Source organism: Geospiza fortis, unplaced genomic scaffold (genome assembly GCF_000277835.1).
Source record: "Geospiza fortis unplaced genomic scaffold, GeoFor_1.0 scaffold279, whole genome shotgun sequence".
Classification (NCBI taxonomy): Eukaryota; Metazoa; Chordata; class Aves; order Passeriformes; family Thraupidae; genus Geospiza; species Geospiza fortis.
In genome coordinates, this window is record NW_005054352.1 from 3,484,019 (window position 1) to 3,504,116 (window position 20,098).

The 20,098-nt window shown below is 35.4% G+C and overlaps 1 protein-coding gene across 2 annotated transcripts; it reads left to right on the forward strand.

Moving 5' to 3' along the window:
• Window positions 1–2,343: 2,343 nt before the first annotated feature.
• CARNMT1 (carnosine N-methyltransferase 1) lies at window positions 2,344–19,991 on the forward strand. Of its 2 annotated transcripts, XM_014307990.2 has the most exons (7): window positions 2,344–2,534; window positions 3,463–3,626; window positions 10,612–10,752; window positions 14,647–14,825; window positions 15,807–15,920; window positions 16,825–16,928; window positions 17,187–19,991. In XM_014307990.2, the coding sequence occupies exons 1-7, from the start codon at window positions 2,346–2,348 to the stop codon at window positions 17,289–17,291; spliced, it is 996 nt and encodes a 331-aa protein (XP_014163465.1). In that variant the 5' UTR covers window positions 2,344–2,345; the 3' UTR covers window positions 17,292–19,991. The 2 variants fall into 2 exon arrangements, with proteins under 2 accessions (XP_014163465.1, XP_030914791.1); XM_031058931.1 differs by lacking the exon at window positions 17,187–19,991 and having other exon boundaries at window positions 15,807–15,916; window positions 16,825–16,903.
• The last annotated feature ends 107 nt before the right edge of the window (window positions 19,992–20,098 follow it).

A 20,098-nucleotide genomic window follows, 5' to 3' on the forward strand; every position in this document is an offset into this window, starting at 1 on the left:
CTGCGCTCTGCCCGCCGTGCGGGGCCCGCGTCGGCAAAGGGCTTCTGCGCCGCTCCCTTTCGAGATACGCGAGCAGTGGCCTTGATACCTGTCAGCTAGAAAGCATAAAAGAAAGCTGAAGACGTAAAAGACACACTGAGAAGAGTGTCTTGAGCTCTCTTAGGAGATAAAATGCTCTGAGACGCTGTACAGCCTAGAAAACAATAGTATCTCCTGCTGGCAAAGAAACGCAGAATGGCGTTTCGATTATGGGTGGGAATTCTTGAAAGACGTTTTACTTTGCAGAAGAGGTAAGACCTGTTATTAGGGATTATGGATGCCGTTTTTAATAACATCTGTTGAGTCAGAATTTTCTGGCTCCACAGAAAGGAGCCAGCGGTGGTGGGGACACCTAGTTTTAGAACTGAATCCCTTTTAGTAGACAAGGAAGCAAGTTACTCGCATTCCAAGGTAGTGGAGCCTGGCTGGAAAAGTACAGCCAGGAAAAGTGTTTGGTAAACCGTTTCCTGTTTCTAGGTTTGGGAAGCAGGTTTGTACTTCAGCTAAGGAAGCCCCATCATGCGGCTAATTGAGATGTGCTGGAGCCTCTTTTGTCCGTGTAGCACAGGCATAATATGTACATGGTAGTGAGGGTCTTGGTAGGAGTGGGTGATACTTATATAATTTTTTATGTTTGAGGTTTGTCCATGTAAGTTTCACTGTCTTCCGGGACAAGTGCTTGAGCAGGAGGTTGAGTGACGCTTTGATGTCTCTTCCAAAGTGAATTCTCTAATTCAGTTTGGACATATCGAAGACCTAGTTAGTTAAAAGTATCTAATACTGATTGTTACTAGTGCAATTCCGACCTATAATTTATTTATATTAGTGGTATAATTGCACCCTCAGACCTTAGAAGCTGGGAATATCCTTCTCAGCCTTCTGCTGAGCTCTGGCTTTGGGTTACTTTTGAATGCTAGTTTCAGTAAAAACATAAGAAACATAAGAAAAGATTCAGATTTCCAGTATAAAATTTCAATGAAATTATCTCTGTCTTAAGGAAATAATTCTAAATTTAGGTGAAATGACATATCTTGGTACTTAATAAATGGATTTTTTCTTTTCTCATACAGATATTTCCGGTTAACTTGGAAACATCTGTTTGAATAAGACAGTAACACACTTTCAGATGAGCCCAGATCTTGTTCTTGTCTTCTAGACATAAAATGAGATAACTTCATTATTTGTATTATTATTTTTGTGGTTTCAGTTACTTGTTTTGCTAGATGGTTGTAATTTAGCATGAAAGGGTGGATAATAAAGTTCAAAAGCTTTTTTGCTGATAAAATTACAGGAAGACGTTTTTGAGCTAGGCTGATGTGCTTTATGTAGAGCATCAGTTTATTTTTCTCTTGTTTTTTTTATTTTTTTTTCTGTTTCTTGTCCTTGAATGTAATTTTAAACCAGTGTAGCTATTGCACTGAACAAGCCCTTCTCAGTAACACGTGAATGAGATATTACCTGGTCAAATTTCTAGAATGAGGTTGTAACTAAAACACCAGCAATTGCAGCTGTCTCTCATAATGGCTAGATTTTTGTATGCTGACACAAGATTTGGGAAACTTCAGTATGACTTGACCGGCTAAAATCACTTGGTGGTCCAAAGGGTCAGTATCTCTTATTGAATTATCTCTCTAGAGCCGTCATGACTGTGCTTTGCTACTATACTTCTGTCAGTTCAGACAGAAATCAAATCTAGCAAAATCTCAGAAAAGTCACCATTTTAATCAAACTTTTATCTTGGGGAAGTGGAAAATTATTTTTAGCTTGCATCAGTCACATGATCATGTTCACAGTACTTAGGAAGAATATACTGTTAAAAGAAGGTAGCTTAGTGTCTTAGTGTGGCTGCCAGAACTCTGGTATTGTCCAGCTGAGACTTTTACATTTCTCCTGGAAGCAATGGATTTTGAAGATCGCAATTCTCACTCCACATCTTGTTATTTCTGTAACCAAAGCTTACCACTGCATTCAAATTCATTCAATTTAAGTAGGATTTGTGAAACACACTTGGAAGATGGTTGGTTGTTAAATTTTATAGATGCATGTGTTAAGGTGATCACCTGCTCTGGAAATGAGTCGCTGAGGGTGAAAGAGTAAGGAGGAGAGCATAGTCCTCTACAACTGGAGTGTGTTAAATAGAGTGGTAAGGTAGAACTAGAGCTTAAAACAATAAAAAATTCTAGAAAACTTTCACTTTCTGTGTATATATAAAAAAAATAATTGCAATTGGAGTAGTTTAGAGTGAACTGTTTACATGTCTGTATATTGCTTCTAAATATTTAAAACTTTTGCTTTTTAGAACGAATATGCATGAACGAGTGAACAGGACAGAGAGGCAGTTTAAGTCTCTCCCAGCTAACCAACAGAGTCTTCTTCCTCAATTTCTCCCTCACCTTGACAAGATCCGGAAGTGCATTGATCATAATCAAGAAATACTACAAACCATTGTGAATGACTGTGTTCATATGTTTGAAAATAAGGAATATGGAGAAGATGTATGTTAAAATGGACTTTTTTCTTGCTCCAAAATTAGTTGCTTTGGGATTGCTTATATGCTTTGGGATTTTCTACATTTGTTACTAATACCTCAAACTTACAACTTTCTTTTCTTTTGCCTTCCTTGTTTTATTGATTCTTGTTTGCACACACTTTTCTCACTGTGTTTCACATTTTGCAGAGCGGATGCTTAATGAAGCTGTTTGTTGTTAGTTCTGTTAGTTACACTTATGAAAACTGACTGTGAATCTGGCAAATCACTCTGTTTTTACTCCAGAGTTCTAACTTTACCCTGGTTAAATTTAAAGTTATTTTTTCTGTTAACTATATAGAATATAAGTAATATTGCCTGTCTTCATATAGGTTCTTTTATATCTTCAGATAATACATCATTATAAATTGGTTGCAATTCTAGATTGTAAGTATTTTTAATGTTGTTATTTGTAAACACTTTTTTGCCACTTGACCTACTTTCTATAAAAAAAATTACCCCAAGACTTAAGGGACTGACAGAGATGGACACTGAAGTCCTCCTTTGATACAGGCAAGATACAGTAATGTGCATCTCTAACATAAGCTTCTCAGTTTTGCCTTACCAGTATCTAAAGGGATCCTTTTTTCAGGGTATGCAGTTCAGCCTCTGCACTGGCTAAGCCCTGATCCTTTCTTGAATAGGGACTACCAGTTGTGCTTTGCCGTGTATTGTTTGTTTGGTATGGAAACTGAACTTTTGAATGCCAAAGAGAGGCCAGATATTAAGGTGTATTTAAGGTCCCAGGAGTGACAGGGAAGTGCTTTGTCAGCTGATACTTACAGCAGTTCTTGCAGCATGGCCTTCTTTTTCTTCATAATTTGCTTTCCCCCTGCAAGACTCAAGATACTTGGTATATTTTCCACTAACTTTTTTTTTCTCTCCCCTTTATTCAGGGAAGTGGGAAGATTACACCAGCTTCAACATTTGACATGGATAAATTAAAGTCCACATTGAAGCAATTTGTGAGAGACTGGAGTGAAGAGGGAAAGTCGGAGAGGGATTCTTGCTACCAGCCAATTATTAGTGAAATTATAAAGAACTTTCCAAAAGAAAGATGGTAATAGTGTATTAAAGCTTATATTTATGTGGACTTACATAAAACAGAGTTTATGGAGTAATGAAAAGCTTTGTTTCAAAAGTAGAGAATTTTTTATGAACTCAGTGGAATTTATTTTTCAATCAAGGAAGTTTTTTATTTCTAATACAAGATGTTGGAAAAGAGTATAATCATAAGCTTCACAAAGTAATACCAGGTAAACCAGTAATAATTTTTTGTTGTTGTTCTGCAGCTGGGTGTAACAGTATATGTAAATCTTTCAAATAAAGAGACTTCAGTAAGTTAGCTCAGTTCTGCTTAGTGAGGGAAAGTTTGCAGGTTAGCAGATTCTCAGAGTGTGTCTGCTGCAAATGAAAGGAAGGACTCTGACCGCAGGCAGTAAGACTTTTGCTCTTCATTGTGGAAAGAAGGAGGAAGATCTAACCTCTAGGGCAGCTGCACGTTATTGCAAGAATTTACTCTGAAAAGAGTAAATTCTAACCTTAGTTTCAGACAACTGTTCTAAGACAATTCTTAAAGCTTAGTTGCATGTGTGAGGGTCATTTTGTAAGTATTGGCTTGTTAACATTGCCAAAATAGTCATTGATGCAGGGGTTCTAGGTCATTTAAGTGGAAGCATACTAGTAAAACCTCAAAAGGTTATAGTGCTGTAAGAATTCCATGTTTTTTGGTTCTGTCCATTTATCAACCAAGTCATCTTAAAGTGCATTTTAGTTTAAACTTAGTAGTCTTTCACAGAGGAAAATTTGAGAATTTTTATTCATAAGTGTAACAGGCCACTACTTAAGTTTGAAATAACAGGTCATTATTGCATTTTTTCTCTCTCAGCAATTACTAATAATGCTCTTGTGTGAATTTAAAAAGTCTCTTCCACTAGCCATCGTTTAATTTCATTGGTAAAGACGGTTTGTGGTGGGAGAACATGGAACATAGATGGTTTTTATTTTACCTTGAACTGACTTACCTAAAGATACACACACCTGTTAGAATGTTTCATCTACAAGTGAACTTTCTGCAATTTTCCTAGTGCTAACAGTGCCTTACATAAGAGAAAAAAATGAATTAAATACTGCAGGTATACTTCTGATGTATAGATCTGTAGGAAAACTCATGGTTAGTTTTCCAAGAGGTCATTCTAATCTCCAAAGTAGCAATTCAACTTTTTCTCTTGTCTGCTGGCTGTTAATGAATTTTGGTTGTGGCAGAGGTACCTTATGTCAAATCTTAAGAGATTAATGACTGAGGCTGGAAAATCTTGACTTTTACGATTGTCATCAATGAATTCTATTTCAAAACCTTCACTGATATTAGGAAGCAACATGTGGTAACAGATGGGGTGAATCTGAAGTTGACAGCTTTGTGCTTCTTTACAGGGAATTCTCGTGGTTGTTGGACAAAACTAATGTGGCAGAGCGTTGCTCCCTATTGTGGTAGCTCTGAAGTACCATTTGAGTTTTATTTTGTCTCTGCTGAAATCTCAATATATCGCTCTACGGATCAAAGATCTCTACTACAAGTTTGAGTTTGTCAAACAGCATTTTTTAAATTTCTAAAATGTGTGTTACTTAAGTAATCATTGTGGAGCTGTTGTAGCACTTAGGTAAAACTCTTGCTCAGTTCACATATTGTTAGCTACTCTGTTAGCTCACTCATTTTTCCTGGTGATGGAAGGCTCTCCTGTTTAGATGTGCTTTCCTTTTTGAGGTAACAAGCAGAGTTATGTACTGTCAAGCTTAGCTGGCAGTTCCATTTCATCCTTGTGCTAGAAATAACTTCCCTGGCAGAGTAGTTAGCTGGTAAGTCTGCATTTTTTATACAAATTTTATACAAACTCTTCACTCTTCAGTGACAGCACCAGAGGGAATGGCATGCAACTGAGTTGGGGAGGTTTAGGTTAAATATCAGGAAAAAATTCTTCACCCAGAGGGTGGTTGAGCATTGCAACAGGCTCTTCAGGGAGGTGGTCACAGCACCAATCCTGTCTGAGTTCTGGAAGTGTTTGGACAATATTTTCAGGCACATGGTATGACTCTTTGGAGTGTCCTGCATAGGGCCAGGAGCTGGACTCTCTTACCCTGACAGATCTGTTCTAGCTCGGCATATTCTGTGATTCAGTGACCTTGGAATGGACAAGTTTTTTAATTTTGAAGGGACTGATGGGGCCTGAACTGACCACAGTGAGTTACTCTGTCTGTTGTTTATAGTGGGAGAGGACCCACCACGGACTCTAATGTGTGAAAGAAAGCAGCCTGTAAATGAACCTCAGAATGCAGCTTTGTATTGCTTTAGAGTTTCCTTTTGTAGCACAGAGCACGGAAGTCTCCTGAAAGAGTGAAATGAAAGTGCAAGAGAAAAACTGTACTGGGTGAAAAAAAAAACTTTTTTCTAAATGTACTTTGTGTTGAAAATGATAAATAATTTTAAACTGTCAGTGCTGGTCACTTTTTACTTAATAAAAGGAATTTGCAGTACTCATCAAATTTGTAATACTCAATGGAATGGTACATTCAGTTTCTAGTTAACGTAATTTTTTGATGTTATTAATTCCATGCATTGGAATAATGTGAAAATGGAGTTTAAATTTTTGAAACTACTGAAGTATGTTTCACTCTATGCTTGCACACCTTATAGCATTGCACTTTGCAAAGTTGACGTGTATGGGGTCAGTTGGTATGTAAATAGCAGGAAAGCAGGGAAGTGTTGTATATGCTGGCTCTTTGGGACGTAGAAGTAGTGCAAGCAATGGTTGAAAGTGGCTGTAAAGCAGAATAGTTATTTAGTAGGTGCTACTTATCATGTGTTATCATGTATTTCAGTTTAGTCTTCTGATTAGGCTGTCATCTAGAAGTAAATTAAATGGCAAAAGCAGTTTCTGCCTCTTTCTGCTTAGCACCTTAACACAGAATCTGTAAGCAGAGTCAACAAAGCAGTTTTAAGTAAATCCCATGAGATTAGGTCTTCCTGAACAACTGATAGATTTCTTGCATTCTTCACATTGGAATTTATGTTTCAGCTCGCAGGAGCTCTGTACTATTTAAGTTTCTTGGATTAGAATGAACGTACTTGCTTTAGGAGAAAATAGTAAAACAAAGATACATTTTTATTTCTTTATCTGTGTATTTTTTGAAGCATTTTTATAGGAAAGTATTAAGTTGAAAATCTAAATAAGCATACTCATAAATTTTGTTTCCCCTTTTTTTTTTGATCATTCTATAAATAATTAACTTTTTTGCTAATTATCATTCCATGACCAAGACCAAAGTACTTAGGTATTTTTTCCAGTTTTCTCATAAACTAGGCCTCTAGAATGAGCTATAGCTTGAAATTCATCTGTGTCATGCTGTCCAGCTATCAAATGTATTTTCCAAGATGCTGACAGAGCAGCCCAAGAAAATTCTCAGAGCTTAGTTTCCTTTTACTATGAGAAATAACTTACTAGTCCTGAGCCTGAGCTTGACTATACTTCTTGAGTGTGTTCAGTCACATTTGTAGTGGAGTTGAAATTTCTGCTTTATTTGAATTTTATTTGACTTTATATGAAATACATTTGTCCTTGCAGGTCTTTGTACTTAGCCTAAACTTTGCTTTACACATTGGATTTAAGAGCAAATAGACTGTCAGTGTTACTGCATTACTCAGTGCTTTGCAGGGCTTTAAATGAAAGTATATAAAACTCAGCTGCCAAGTTCAGAGAATTGCTCTTCAAATGATTGTGCTGTTTAGCACTTGTCTTTAAAAACAAAATCACCGACAATATGGTTGAAGTAAAATAACAAAATATGTACTACTGAGAATTGGATCTGTTTATTTAAATTTACAGACCTCATAAACACTAGGAAAGGAGTCCCACGGTATGTTCCTATGCTGGTATTTCCACTGATCAGAAGCCCATCTCAGTGTGAGATATGTATTTATTACTTCATTTGATAAATTGAACTGCTCTTTTTAGTTTATGGAAATGAGGATTGTGTTTGTTCAGACACTCTTTTTTTTTTGCTAAGCACGTTCACCCCTTCAGCACAATTACTTTTTTTTTTACAACACAATAGACATGAAATAAGGCTCCATTTTTATAATGTTTGATTTCCCCCTTTTAAAAAGGACACCTTTAAAAAAGCTAAAATCTTCATTAATATCAATAGTCTTCTAAATGCTGAAAATATATCACACTGAAACATGCAGTGTGAAAAGGGCATGAAAGATTTGTTTCTGATATTTCTCCATTGTTTTTTTAAAGAGGCTTCTGCAGTTTCAGCGGTTGAGCTGAATGGTACTGTGCAGCTCTCTCTGCTGCCTGGCCAGCACCTTTCCCCACGCCTGTCAGATTAATAGGCTGATGCTGCTTCCCTGCTGGCCCGCAGGTATTCAGTGGGTACTTGTTGGATACTCGTTTATGTTCCTAATCGCTGCTAGATGTGTGGCATGGAAATCCTGTCCTTGCTGGCTGGTTGGAGGGTAGTTTTCCTTGTGGATCACTTTGGGTTATCATGTTACCACAGTTGTTGGGATGTTTTTTTAGTTAACTTTGTAACTGCTGTAATCACATAACAACCAGAGAAAAGCCTCTTTTCTAGCCTCTTAAAGGACTATAGCCATTTAAAAAGCAGTTTCTGTGCAGTTAAAGATTTTTAGCTCTTATAAGGACTCAAAATTAAACGTAATTCATTAACAGTTTGTCACAAACAGTTCAAGTCTTGAAAAAAGTGTTAGACAGTTTTTTTCTGATAAGGGGACACTGTCATCAGGAAGTTTTCCACGTACATAATTTCTCAGTCTATAAATTCAAAAATGTGCTCTCGGAAAGTGTCAATGTTAGTGGACTGAGATTTGCTTATATTGTATTTTATTAGATGTGCTCTGTTGGTGGCCAGGAGCATTCTCCAGTAACTGATAGAAATTAAATAGCTAACAAATTTCCAGAGTTTAATCCCTTAATAAAGGTGCAAATGAAAGTGCAGTTAAGTCTGCACTAGAAAAAGAGAATAGAAAACTATTTTCTAAGAGAGAATTTGGAACATTTGTTTAGAAGTACAAAAACTTTATATTGTGAATGAAAAGATAAAGACAACTACAGGCAATTTAAAATCAACTCACTTGACTAATAGAGAATTTTTTGTGTTTCAGTGTTCATAAAGGTGCAGATTTCAAAATGTGAATATACCTAAATATCAGCTACCAGGTTGCTTTAAGAAAAGACTTCTAATCAATGTTTTGTAATCTTGAAAGTAGTTTGTGGCTTATCATCCCATTTATCACAGAAGTGTCCACATTGGGGTGCTAAAATCTGTGTAGAGGTGGTCTAAGTATTTCATAAATAAAGTGAAATTGTAAGGAAATGGAGAAATAGATTAGGTTAGAAAATCCATTTGGAATAATGTTGTACCATTATGAATAAGAAAAGCTGTAAGATAGATGCTTTTCTGACTTCTACCAGAATGCACATTTTCTTTTTCCTTCTTGTGGTTCCCTATTTTGAAAAATTTCACATTGAGCATGTAGTTTTCTCCTGAAATATTTTTTTTTCCAGTAGGACTTTGTGCTAGCTTCTGGTTTCCCCTCTAGAAGAGAGGTAATGAGAACCCTTGCTTCACAGAAGTGCTCTTAAATAATAACAAAGTCTTGATTTCCAGCTTGTTGTTAAGTCAGAAAAAGAGCCTGGATGTATAATGGGATGGAAATGAATGGGATGATTTTCCATTTCAGAGACTTCACTAATTAGATGATGAAATCAAAACTCAGAAGGCACTGTTAAAACTGCTTTGTTAGATTGTGTGGCCTTTAGAAAAGAGTAATACTTTTGGTTTTGGGTAATAGTGGTGGGATATGTACAGCTTTTAGGATTTTTGTAACTCCTTTAATCATCTTCGTGCTTGTGCAGCATCCTTACTCTTTTGAACCTTTATTGGCATTCTGAATTTTAAAGTAGTCAAAGGCTTTGTGTTTTGGTGCCTTTTATCCTTTGGAACTGTTGGTTCTGGCCTCCTTCATGTACTTGCTTATATATTGGTAGATGTATTTTTTGTCTCTGAAGGTTGTATGCAAAATAGTGTCTGAAGGTATATGAATATTCATACCTCGATATATGAAATCATGAACTCTTGAAGTCGTGTTTATGACTGGAGACTGAAAAACTATTTCTTTTGAGATTAAGTATCTTCAGTTTTGCATGTGAGTAGTTTCTGTTTTATGAGTGAAGGTTTGATTGCGTTGTGGTGGAGGTGTGACAGAATATGTATGTATTTCCTTCTCTGCCTCCAAGAGAAGCAACTCCTTTTTGAGATTTTTAGTTCTGTTTGTTAGTTGCTCCGCTTAGGAGAGATTTTAAGTATTTCAGTGAAAACACTGCTGGATGTTTTCTGGTTGTCTTCAGCTTCATGCCTAGTTATGGGTAAATAGTTAGAGAGCTGCAATGTACTTTGATTTAGGAAATATGTCACTTACAGTACTTTGGGGAAACCAGTGAGCAGCATATGAAGAACCCACCATTGCTGGAACAGTCACTACTTTAAGGTTTTTACATTCTGAATTGTTCATCAGATTGTGGAGATTTTATGTTTTTATTTCTTATGTCAAAATACTTGGGATTTTTTTTTATTACAAGGTAACAAAAATATGTCTAGAATGCTTTCTGATTATCAGTGGGGCTTAAAGAAAAATACATTGTGCTATATGATGATATTCTTCAGTTCACTTGAGAAATTTTTGGCTAGGTAACTGTAGAACTTTTAAGGAAAACAAATTGTGTACAGCATTTATGCTCTATTCTGAATGAGGGTTGTATATGTTCTTTTGAGTAATTTCTGTAAATTATTTTGTACAATTAACCAATCTGATCAGAGCAGGCTCAGTTTCATTTAAAAGTGAGTCATACAGGAAGTATAATACATTATCTAAGTATATGGTGGGAAAAATGTTTGGCTGGACCTTTAAGTTGTGTTAAAGGGTATCAGATAAAGACTTAACTATTATTTTTGTTCTGTTGCAGGGATTTCTCCAAAGTTAATATCCTGGTACCTGGTGCTGGGCTAGGTAGATTGGCGTGGGAAATAGCTATGCTCGGTTATGCTTGCCAAGGAAATGAATGGAGCCTCTTTATGCTCTTTTCTTCTAACTTTGTACTCAACAGGTATATAGCTTATGTTTTACTTGCTGAATAAAACCTAGAGAGGCAAAATTATAAATGAGAGAAATCTGAATATATACGTCTCAAAATAATAGATTTATAAGTTGTACTGCAAGGGACACATACTCACTTTTTAGAATGCTTTAAAGAAAAAAGTCTTAGGGATAAGTGTGGAAGGAAGTATTGTATCTGAGTAATTAAAATTACAGGAAGCATAGCTTTAGAGTTGTGAGATTTAAAATGTAAATTGTACAACAGATTTTCTGCAAAATTTTTGATTAGGTTTTATGATTTATTTCACATCTGTTTCTGTGAAATGGACACCTATCCTACTATTACTGAATATGGGCTAGTAAATATGTCCATGTTATGTAGTGGTGGTGATTATAGACAGAGGATACCTGTTAAAAAAAAAAAAAGCATCACCTTCCGTACTAAAATTTTAGGCACTCTTTTGACAAGAAAAAGAATAATTGAAGCATGCTGAGCAAGACGTTAAGAGTTAGTAGTTCCACAATTATGCTCAGATAATAAATTTAAATGTAGTAAATTTCATGTTACAGGTTTTACTTAAAATGACATTTCTGTATTTGGTATTCTGCCACTTGCATTGGAATTACTGTTTTCTAAATGACTTTGCTAGGGAAGAAAAAAGGTAGCACATGCAACTGTTCTCTTAAGAAACAGAGTGGGAAAGCTACAAGTGGGCAAGTATTGAAAGAGGTCTGGAGGGTGTTTTGTGGGGGGAGGAGGAGGGGGGCAGTTAGTCAAAGTTCACGAAGGCAGAATTTGACACTTCATCAGGTCTGGAATTATACACCTTTGCTGAAAATATCTAAACTATTGGCTTTTTTTCTGTATTACCATATTGTTTTGGAGACTGTTTTATAGACTGATTATCCATGGCGCACTGTGATGCTCTTGCATCTCACACAGCTTACTGTTCAAAAACAAGGAGAAAACACTGCATGGTGCCTGCTGAGTATCTGCGTATAGCAGTAGTGCTTGTGTGATGATAATAGACGTTTGCTGGAGGTTCATTTGTTCTTTTTTCCTTGCATTATTTTCAAGTGACTCATTTGGTGGTGTAATTGTATTTTACAATTGATGTGACTGATGCCTTTTAGCTACTAAAAGAGAACCACTATTCCTCTCATGGTTTGGAATTTCAAAGCAGTATAAAAGCTTTAATTTCCCATCTTTTGGAGCACTGGTCAGCTGTCACAGAGGTTAGTTGACTTCACCCCTATCCTCTGATGACATGCTTCTTGAATAAAGAGTCTTTGCCTATATATGAAATTATGCTAAAGATTCATGCTTCACTAACGGTAGTAATTTTTGCATCTAATGCTCATATAGTGTTTCCTATGTAGGAATGTAGTATTTATGCAGGATATTTAGCACAGAGGTGTATATGCATTAAACTTGCTAACAATATGAGATTTTGGACAGGAAAATTGAGTGTTGTGCAACTGCTGTAGTTTTATCTTATCAGTTATATTGTTAGCATGGAAGAGAATATTGCTAGCGTGACTGAGCAGCAGTCAATTTAGTTGAAGTCCAAGCATCCCTTTCTGCCAGATGTAATTGTGGGCTTGATGTAATCTTCTGTTATAAAGGTTTTAGGGACTTGAAGATTCTTTCAGTTTAGTCTGAAGTAGCTGTTCATGGTTAGCCTTCTGAAATGCACATTTGCTTTTCTGAAACTGGAAGAAACAGCAGTGATCCATATAAGCTGAAGATAATACCTAAAGAAGAGTGGTCAGAAAAAAAAGAATTTGCCAGTGAGTTTTTAACTGTAGTCTTGATTTAATTTATACTTATTTTTAGTTGATAAAAGCATGAGGATTTTGCTCGTCTGTACTTACAGTTTTACAGCTTTACCTTTCTCTGACAGTGCTTTATATTTAGGAAGACAAAGTACTGCTTCGAATGTCAAGCATTGCTACAGTAGGCTCCTAGATGTGGTGCATTGGCTTAATGCTTCTGTGTGCAAAGTGATGTTTGCTGATTTTTGCACATTTTGAAAAAACCTTTCATATCTCTGAAATAGTAAACTTTTGTTACAGTGGATAAAGCTGCAGGGTATGGTATGTAGAGTGTGTGTCACAGTGTAACAGTGGTCACTATAAATATCTGAAATTATTTAGAGTTTGTTTTTCTGTTGAGGAGACTCTAATTTGGGAATAAAGTGACCCTAGACAGTGGTTCCAAGGCTGCTTCAGTCATTGTGTGGGACATTTTGCTTTCCTTTGTGTGCTTAAGGTTCTTACATGGTGTGTTTTTCTTCTTTACTTTTTGGAAAGAATATAATTTTAGACAAATCTTGACACTTGGAAGAGACTACTAGTTGTGTTTATTGCTTGTCCATTAATGCCTTAGGATGAAAACAGCTAAGTGACATTTTTATGTGTATACCAGTGGTGGGTAGTGAGATTTGACCTACCCATTTTTTCAAAAACTGCCTTTTAAGCTGAATGTTGAACAGTGAATACCCCACCCCTATGGAAAATAACGAAGTGTGTCACGCTTAAATGTGTTGCTTATAATAGAATGTGTATTACACATCTTTTGTTGTAAGAATGGAGTTGCCAAGGACTGGAGTACTTGGTTTAGAAGTAAAAATTGCAGAAACTGGAAATGGAAGTTTTCAAACTTGTATATGAAAGAGATTGCTATTTTCTATTAAATTGGAACTATTTCAAAGTCTATGTGAACAATGAACTCCTTTCTAATATTTTCTTTTAATTACTGTTGTAGTGGTTAGGGGGCTTTTTTGTTGTTTCATTTTGGGTTTGCTTTTTTAACCAACTGCATATGTCTGATATTTATTTATACATGAAGAAAGTCGATGAACACTATATACTGGTGCTCAAGTTTTAGTTTTTAACTGATAAAATGAAATAGAGATATTACATGGAGAAGGTCTAAAATATTATTTCAAACATTTTGTCACAAATATATTCTAATCACCAGCCAAAAGAGTACACTTTCTATAACCCAGTAGATTGCTTGCAGTTTATGAAATGCTTGCTGATGCGTATTTTGTGGGACAGATATGTCCTCTGTTGTTCTTGAAAGAAAATGTTTTTTTCATTTTTTAGTTACAAACTAATTTACAGGATGGTCAGAAGAGCTTCTTGTTAAACTTAAATGCTGTGTTTTATAACTTTTTAAAATATGAGTTGTTAGTCATGTCAATCCAGAAACTCCGTTTTACAAAGACATCTTTAGTTAGTATGATTGCAAAGATCCAGGTGTTACAAACTTAAAATGACCATTATTGTGCTAATGCAAAATGGTGCTTATTTATATTTTTAATTCTTAGAGTATCTTTTCAGTCAGCATCTGAAAAATGCTTTTGTTTAGCAGTACTTCAAAACTTCCTATAATTATGGTTCAGAAAAGTCCAGAATGACAACAAACATTTCCAAAAAAAACCCCATGGAACTATTGTTACTTTTTGTTTGTTTGTTTGCTGGTTTTGGGTTTTTTTTTGTTTGTTTGTTTTTTGTTTGTTTGTTTGTTTTCTTTTTTTTTATAGGAAGAGAGATGATCCAGCAAGTCTCAGCTTTATGGAATATAGCAAATTGCAAACTTCATTAATCTTACAAAATAAGAATGTGTGTTTTGTTCTCAGCAGAGAAATAAGTTGGAGAAAATGACAAGAAGTCATAAAAGAAAATTCTAAAGCTGGAAAAGGCAATTCCTTTGTAGTAGTGATTTTGTCAGATTAAAATTAGTTTTTCGATCACTTCGTTATCATGGGTGGTCTAAAGTGTTGTGAACTAGATTAAATTTTCTGGCAAATATGGAGCTGTTACAAGAACTTTGACTCTTCTATTTCTAGATAAGCAATTAGTTGAAACAAATTTTGCTGGTTTTCATATTTTGCAGATGCTCTCAAATTAATTCATGTAAGCTTTATCCCTGGATTCATCAATTTAGCAATAACAGAAGATCTGCTGATCAGATACGACCAATTTATTTCCCAGATGTTGATCCTCACAGTCTTCCTTCTGGTTCAAACTTCTCTATGACAGCAGGGGATTTTCAGGAAATTTATTCTGAGTGCAGTGAGTAAATGCAAACTTCTAGGCTATCCATGTAACTGTACAGACTTCCAGAGTATTTGGGACTGATTATGAAGAGAATCAAAGTGTATCTACCAGTATTAAGTATAAAGAAATGGCTGTAGCAAGATTCTCATACTCAGAATATTTCTCCAGCTGTATCAATAGGTCTATTTCCTACTCCAAATCAGCTTTCATTCCTAGTTACAGCAAATGTAGACACCTCCTTGTCTAACAGATCTTGCAGGAGCCTTCCCCACAGCTGCTTAATTTTCTGAAGATTCTATCTTTAACAGTAGAACATCCAAGACTGGCATAAATTAAGACTTCTAATACTTTTTATTTACATAACTTAAAATTTTTGCTATTTTAAGAATACCTGTTAAGAGAAAAACAGGGAGATTCATGCTTTAAAAGGTAGACTTCAAAAATCCTGCCTCTTGAATTGACTAGTTAAAAACAGCTGGGGAGATGTTCAAATACTGAGTAAAATGTTTTAAAGCTAAGTAACTTCTGAAAGTACACTTTAGTGCAGACTTGTATTGTTCTATATACTAACTAGGGAGGCCTGAAATGATTAGGGATTTTTGCAGTTGTATTTTTAACAGCTGTCATAATTAAATTTATAGGACAGGTGAGTAATAGCACACTTGGGGCTTCATTTGTGTATAATTTTACAGAATATAATATATATATAATGTATGAAGGGTTTTGTTAAGTGAACAATTAGTAGTTATATGTAATATTGTAGTGTATGTATGTGTACATATACACATGTGAATAGAGGCCAAATGAACCCAAATTAACAGTTTTTAATGTAAACCAAAATACTTTATTAACTTGCATACAAAATCAAGAGCCTTCAGCTGCTGTTAGTTGAAGGTGATTCTGAGGGTATCAACAAATACCAGGGTTAAATGATGAACTTTTGCAGGATTAAAAGCATTGAAACTAATCTCTGTAAACTTTGCTCTTTTCGTGCAGATACGTGGGACTGCGTAGCAACTTGCTTTTTCATAGATACCGCACATAATGTTATTGATTATATTGATACTATATGGAAAATACTAAAGCCTGGAGGAATATGGATAAATGTAGGCAAGTGTGACCAGCTGCTCTTCTTGACTTATTTTTGATCGTATACTGGAGAAGTGTGTGCAAAGAATTGTGTCTATCCAGCAAACTGTATAGCTAGAAAAATACATGGCTTGGAAATGATCTCAGAAGTTATCAAAATATGGTCTGATGTTTGCTAGTTGCAATCATTTCAACACTGTGATTTTCAAATAGGCAAGTAAATCTTGCCAGTGGCATGTTTTACATTCATTCATCAAGCGTTTGTTTTTTGACAAATGTCGTATTCTGTGGTGATCTTTGCTATTTTTCTAAGATGTAACTTTAAAATACATCCTTGCTTTTTTGGGTTTTTTTCCACTCTCTGATTGGTACTCTGCCTTGAAGCAGAAGTTTTGGGAATGCGATGTGAATGGAGTCTTCCATGGTGAAAGAATGTTAGACAAGATACAGGCATTAAACATTATGCATAGTAAAAACTGGTCAGTCACTGGTCAATTGGTTGCTCTCTCAGTCCCAGCCAGTCAGAGTGCTAGCAGAGCTCCTAGGCAGACTCAAATATTCTCGGCTATGGAGACAGCAGTGATGCTTGACTGAAGAAATTTTAAGATACAGAAAACCAAATCTGGTAGGAAATGTTGCAAATTGTTGAATAAGAGCTAAAGTAATTAGTATTCATCATAAGAATCATATTCAAGGAAGAGCAATATGGTCTTTTATCAGTATTTATAGAATCATAGAATGGTTTGGCTTGGAGGGGATCTTAAATATGATCTAGTTCCAGCTCTTCCTGGGCAGGGAACCTTCCATATTTTTGAGTATGTGAATCTGGATAGAAGTGTTTGTTGCACTAATAGTATGTACTTTTGACTTCTAACACACATTTTGTCTTTTTGGTAGCCATTTCTGTTGTATCTTTGTACTTCAGGTCCTCTCCTTTACCATTTTGAAAACTTGGGAAATGAACTCTCCATCGAATTAAGCTACGAGGATATAAAAAATGTTATCCTGCAATATGGATTCCATATAGAGGTAAGAAGATAGTGTAGTTTGCAGTAAGCAGTATTGTTATGAATCAGACAAACTGCTTTGATTAAACCACCATGAATTTCATTCAATATAATGGCATATATTAATGACTTCTAGGAGTATTATATATCTTACAAATTCCCTGCTTTTCTCCTTTTATAAGAAGTGCATAGATAGGCCTCATAATCAAATAACAATATAGCATTTTCTTGTATAGTTCCTGTGCAAAAGCTGTCTTGAAAACTGCTGCTTTCTTTTCAGGTGGAGAAGGAATCTGTACTGTCAACTTACACTGTGAATGAACTCTCCATGATGAAATACTACTATGAATGTGTGTTGTTTGTGGTGAGAAAACCAGAAGAGTAGTGGTTTGAATAGGTTAATGAGAAAATAATGTTGGCTTGAAAGCTAGAAATGAGAATAAAGTTGTCTGGTGATGTATGGACACAACCTCAAATCAGTGGTGCCTTCTTGTTCCTAAGAGGATATAGATAGTGTCTATTTTCTTAATATCTCTATTGCTATTCAGACATTTACTGCGCCATGGATATTCATAATACACTTGTGAAAGATTAAATGTTCACATGCACTGTCTTTGTGCTTTGGAATGCATTAAATATAAAAGCAAAAGTGTTTTCTTGAGAACAAAACTTAATGTTTGCCATAACTAGGCTAATTCTCTGCAAATGCTGCCTCATTTTTCATAGATTTATAGTGCTTTTTTTTCCTACTTGATGATATTAGGAATGCATGGAGGTGCTTACTGTACTAGCTGTATCACTTTTAGGAAGTATTTGTAAATGTATACTTAAATTATGAAGTCTGAAATGGTTGGGAAGTGGTAAAATTATTCTTGAACAAATAAATTAGTTATCAGAACTGTTAGAGCATTTCCTGTGCAACTGAAGTAAAGGACAATATTCTACAAATTCTGATCGTTGGCTGTACCGCTGTTAAAGGTTTAATCAAAAACCAGAACCTGATAGGAAATTAGAAATGCTGCGTGAAAGCAGAATACTGAGTGAAGAAAAAGCAGACTATCACAGAGAAGCAGTATGTTAACCTCAGTTCAGGAAAACACTGGTCTTGATTGATCTTAATGTTGGAACTGAAATGTGTTAGATGCTTTGCCTTCTTGAAATAACACTGATTTTTGAGTCATCTTCTGCTGTTTAAGATGGAACTTTTAAAGTTGATAAACATAGCTGAGTTATCCATGCTGCATGTAGGTAGTACAACATAAAAATACCTGCCGAAGCAGTGAAGTTACATGTAAATATGTGCTATAACATAATTATTTCCAACTGAAATAAATATTTCCAACAGCACGCCAAATGGTGGACAATTTCTTTGTAACTTCACTTTACCCTTGTGACTTCTTAGTTCTTTCTACTAACGTGTTTTTTTTCCCTAACAGATGTGGCTTAGGTGAATATTTAATCTACAAGTCATGATACTATACAAGAGGCTGTCATGTCACATACAATCTCATATCACTTTGAAGTTATGTAAGAAATGAGAAAAACCCTAATTAGCAGTCACTAGTCTGAGATGAGATGTCATGTTAGGCATTCTGTTTGCGTAATATATTGATTACCTTAAGTGCCATTTGGATGCATTTTCAAAAATATGTTTAAATTATAAAACCATTATGATGAGGGCTGATTTTTTTTCTTTGGCTAAAAGGACACTGGTCAGTATGTTGTTTGTTTCTAATTTTTTTTTTGTTCTGTCTTTCATGGTGATGTCCTAATCATATCTCTTTAATAGATCTGTTACTGGCTTTTCAATTTTTCTAATCAAGGCCAGAAATTTGTGCCTTTATTCCTAAACTGAAAATCTGCAAGGAGGGAAAACAAACCTTTTTTTAAAAAATATTTTCAACGCTGCATAGGAGAGCACATGCTTGTGTATGTTTCAGTATTATGCTCCTTTCTGCTCAGAATTCTGATTGAGAACAGAGGCTTCTGCTCTCCAGAAGCTTTTAAGTTTGGCTTAAACTACTCTTCTTTGAACTCTCTTATTTCTAAAAGTGCATGAACTGTCAAAGTTCTACTCTGTTCCAAGGAAGATGTGTTTAAAGATTAAACACTGCTATTCAACAAATAGTTAGAAAATGAAAGTCCTTGTGTGGCTATAAGTAAAAAACCACATGCTTTAATTTCCACATTGTACCATTTCATTTTTGAGAAAATTTGTGATTCTTTGCTTTCATTATGCTTTCTTCTCTTAGGTAGAATATGACTAGTAATTTACTTGATTTTCAAGCTTCTTGAAATAGGACAGAGGTTAGCTGAATGTCAATTAAGCTGATACTGAATAGGATACCTATCTGTAATACTACGCAGTTTTTGCCCCACACACTCTGTAACTTGGAATGTGCTGTTCTGTTTTTTAAAAAAAAGCAGTGGAACTCTTAATTTATGGTTTAGTGTCAATATCCTGTGTTCTGGTGGTTTTTTTCCATACCACTCCATGTTGTCATAGGTGCCATTTTTGTATGTTTTCCGAAAATATTTTTGCATATGGTATAATACAGTGATGTGCTTTTATTTCTGATCTAGAAAATGCTGGGGATTTTTCAAGAGCATTCTGCTTTTAAATTGCAACAGTCACATTAAGAGTTGGAAGCAAAATAATCTTGTGAATGAGCTCTTACTAGTGTTTTGTCTTCAGTCCCATTTAAGAGTTCTTAGAATTCGCCATTTGTACTGTAATGCACAGGGATAATTGTGTATTATAGAATTTGATCATTGTATTATTTAGTTTTATATGCCGGGGGATATGCTCAATGTGTTCGTCAGCTAAGACTGTTTATTTTAGGTCACTATTAAACTATACATAGTAACAAGTGTAAAAATGCTGCATAATCTTCAGTGTAAAACTTCTTTATATGAAGTTTGATAAATGTAAGACGTCCTGTATTTTTTTAATGTGTTATATTCTAAAATTGTTGTAAAGATGGTAAGAATGGGAAGTTTCATGTCTCTGTGTGCACTTCCCATAGTTTTAAGTGTGTGTAATGAACTGGATTTTTTGGATATTAAAGCTTGCTGTAAGGGTTGATGTCTCGCGTGTTTGGTTCCATCTTTCACTTCCGGGTGAGGGCGCTCGGCTAAGAGGGCGCTCCCCGGCCCTCCCTTCCCGGCGGCGTGAGGGTTGGGCTGTGAGGG

Bases quoted from the DNA above. Each gene is read 5' to 3' on its own strand.
- CARNMT1 (XM_014307990.2), top strand. From the start codon at position 2,346: ATGCATGAACGAGTGAACAGGACAGAGAGGCAGTTTAAGTCTCTCCCA. The intron at 14,826-15,806 runs GTGAGTAAATGC...CTTTTCGTGCAG, and splicing joins GGAAATTTATTCTGAGTGCA to ATACGTGGGACTGCGTAGCA. The intron at 15,921-16,824 runs GCAAGTGTGACC...TTTGTACTTCAG, and splicing joins AGGAATATGGATAAATGTAG to GTCCTCTCCTTTACCATTTT.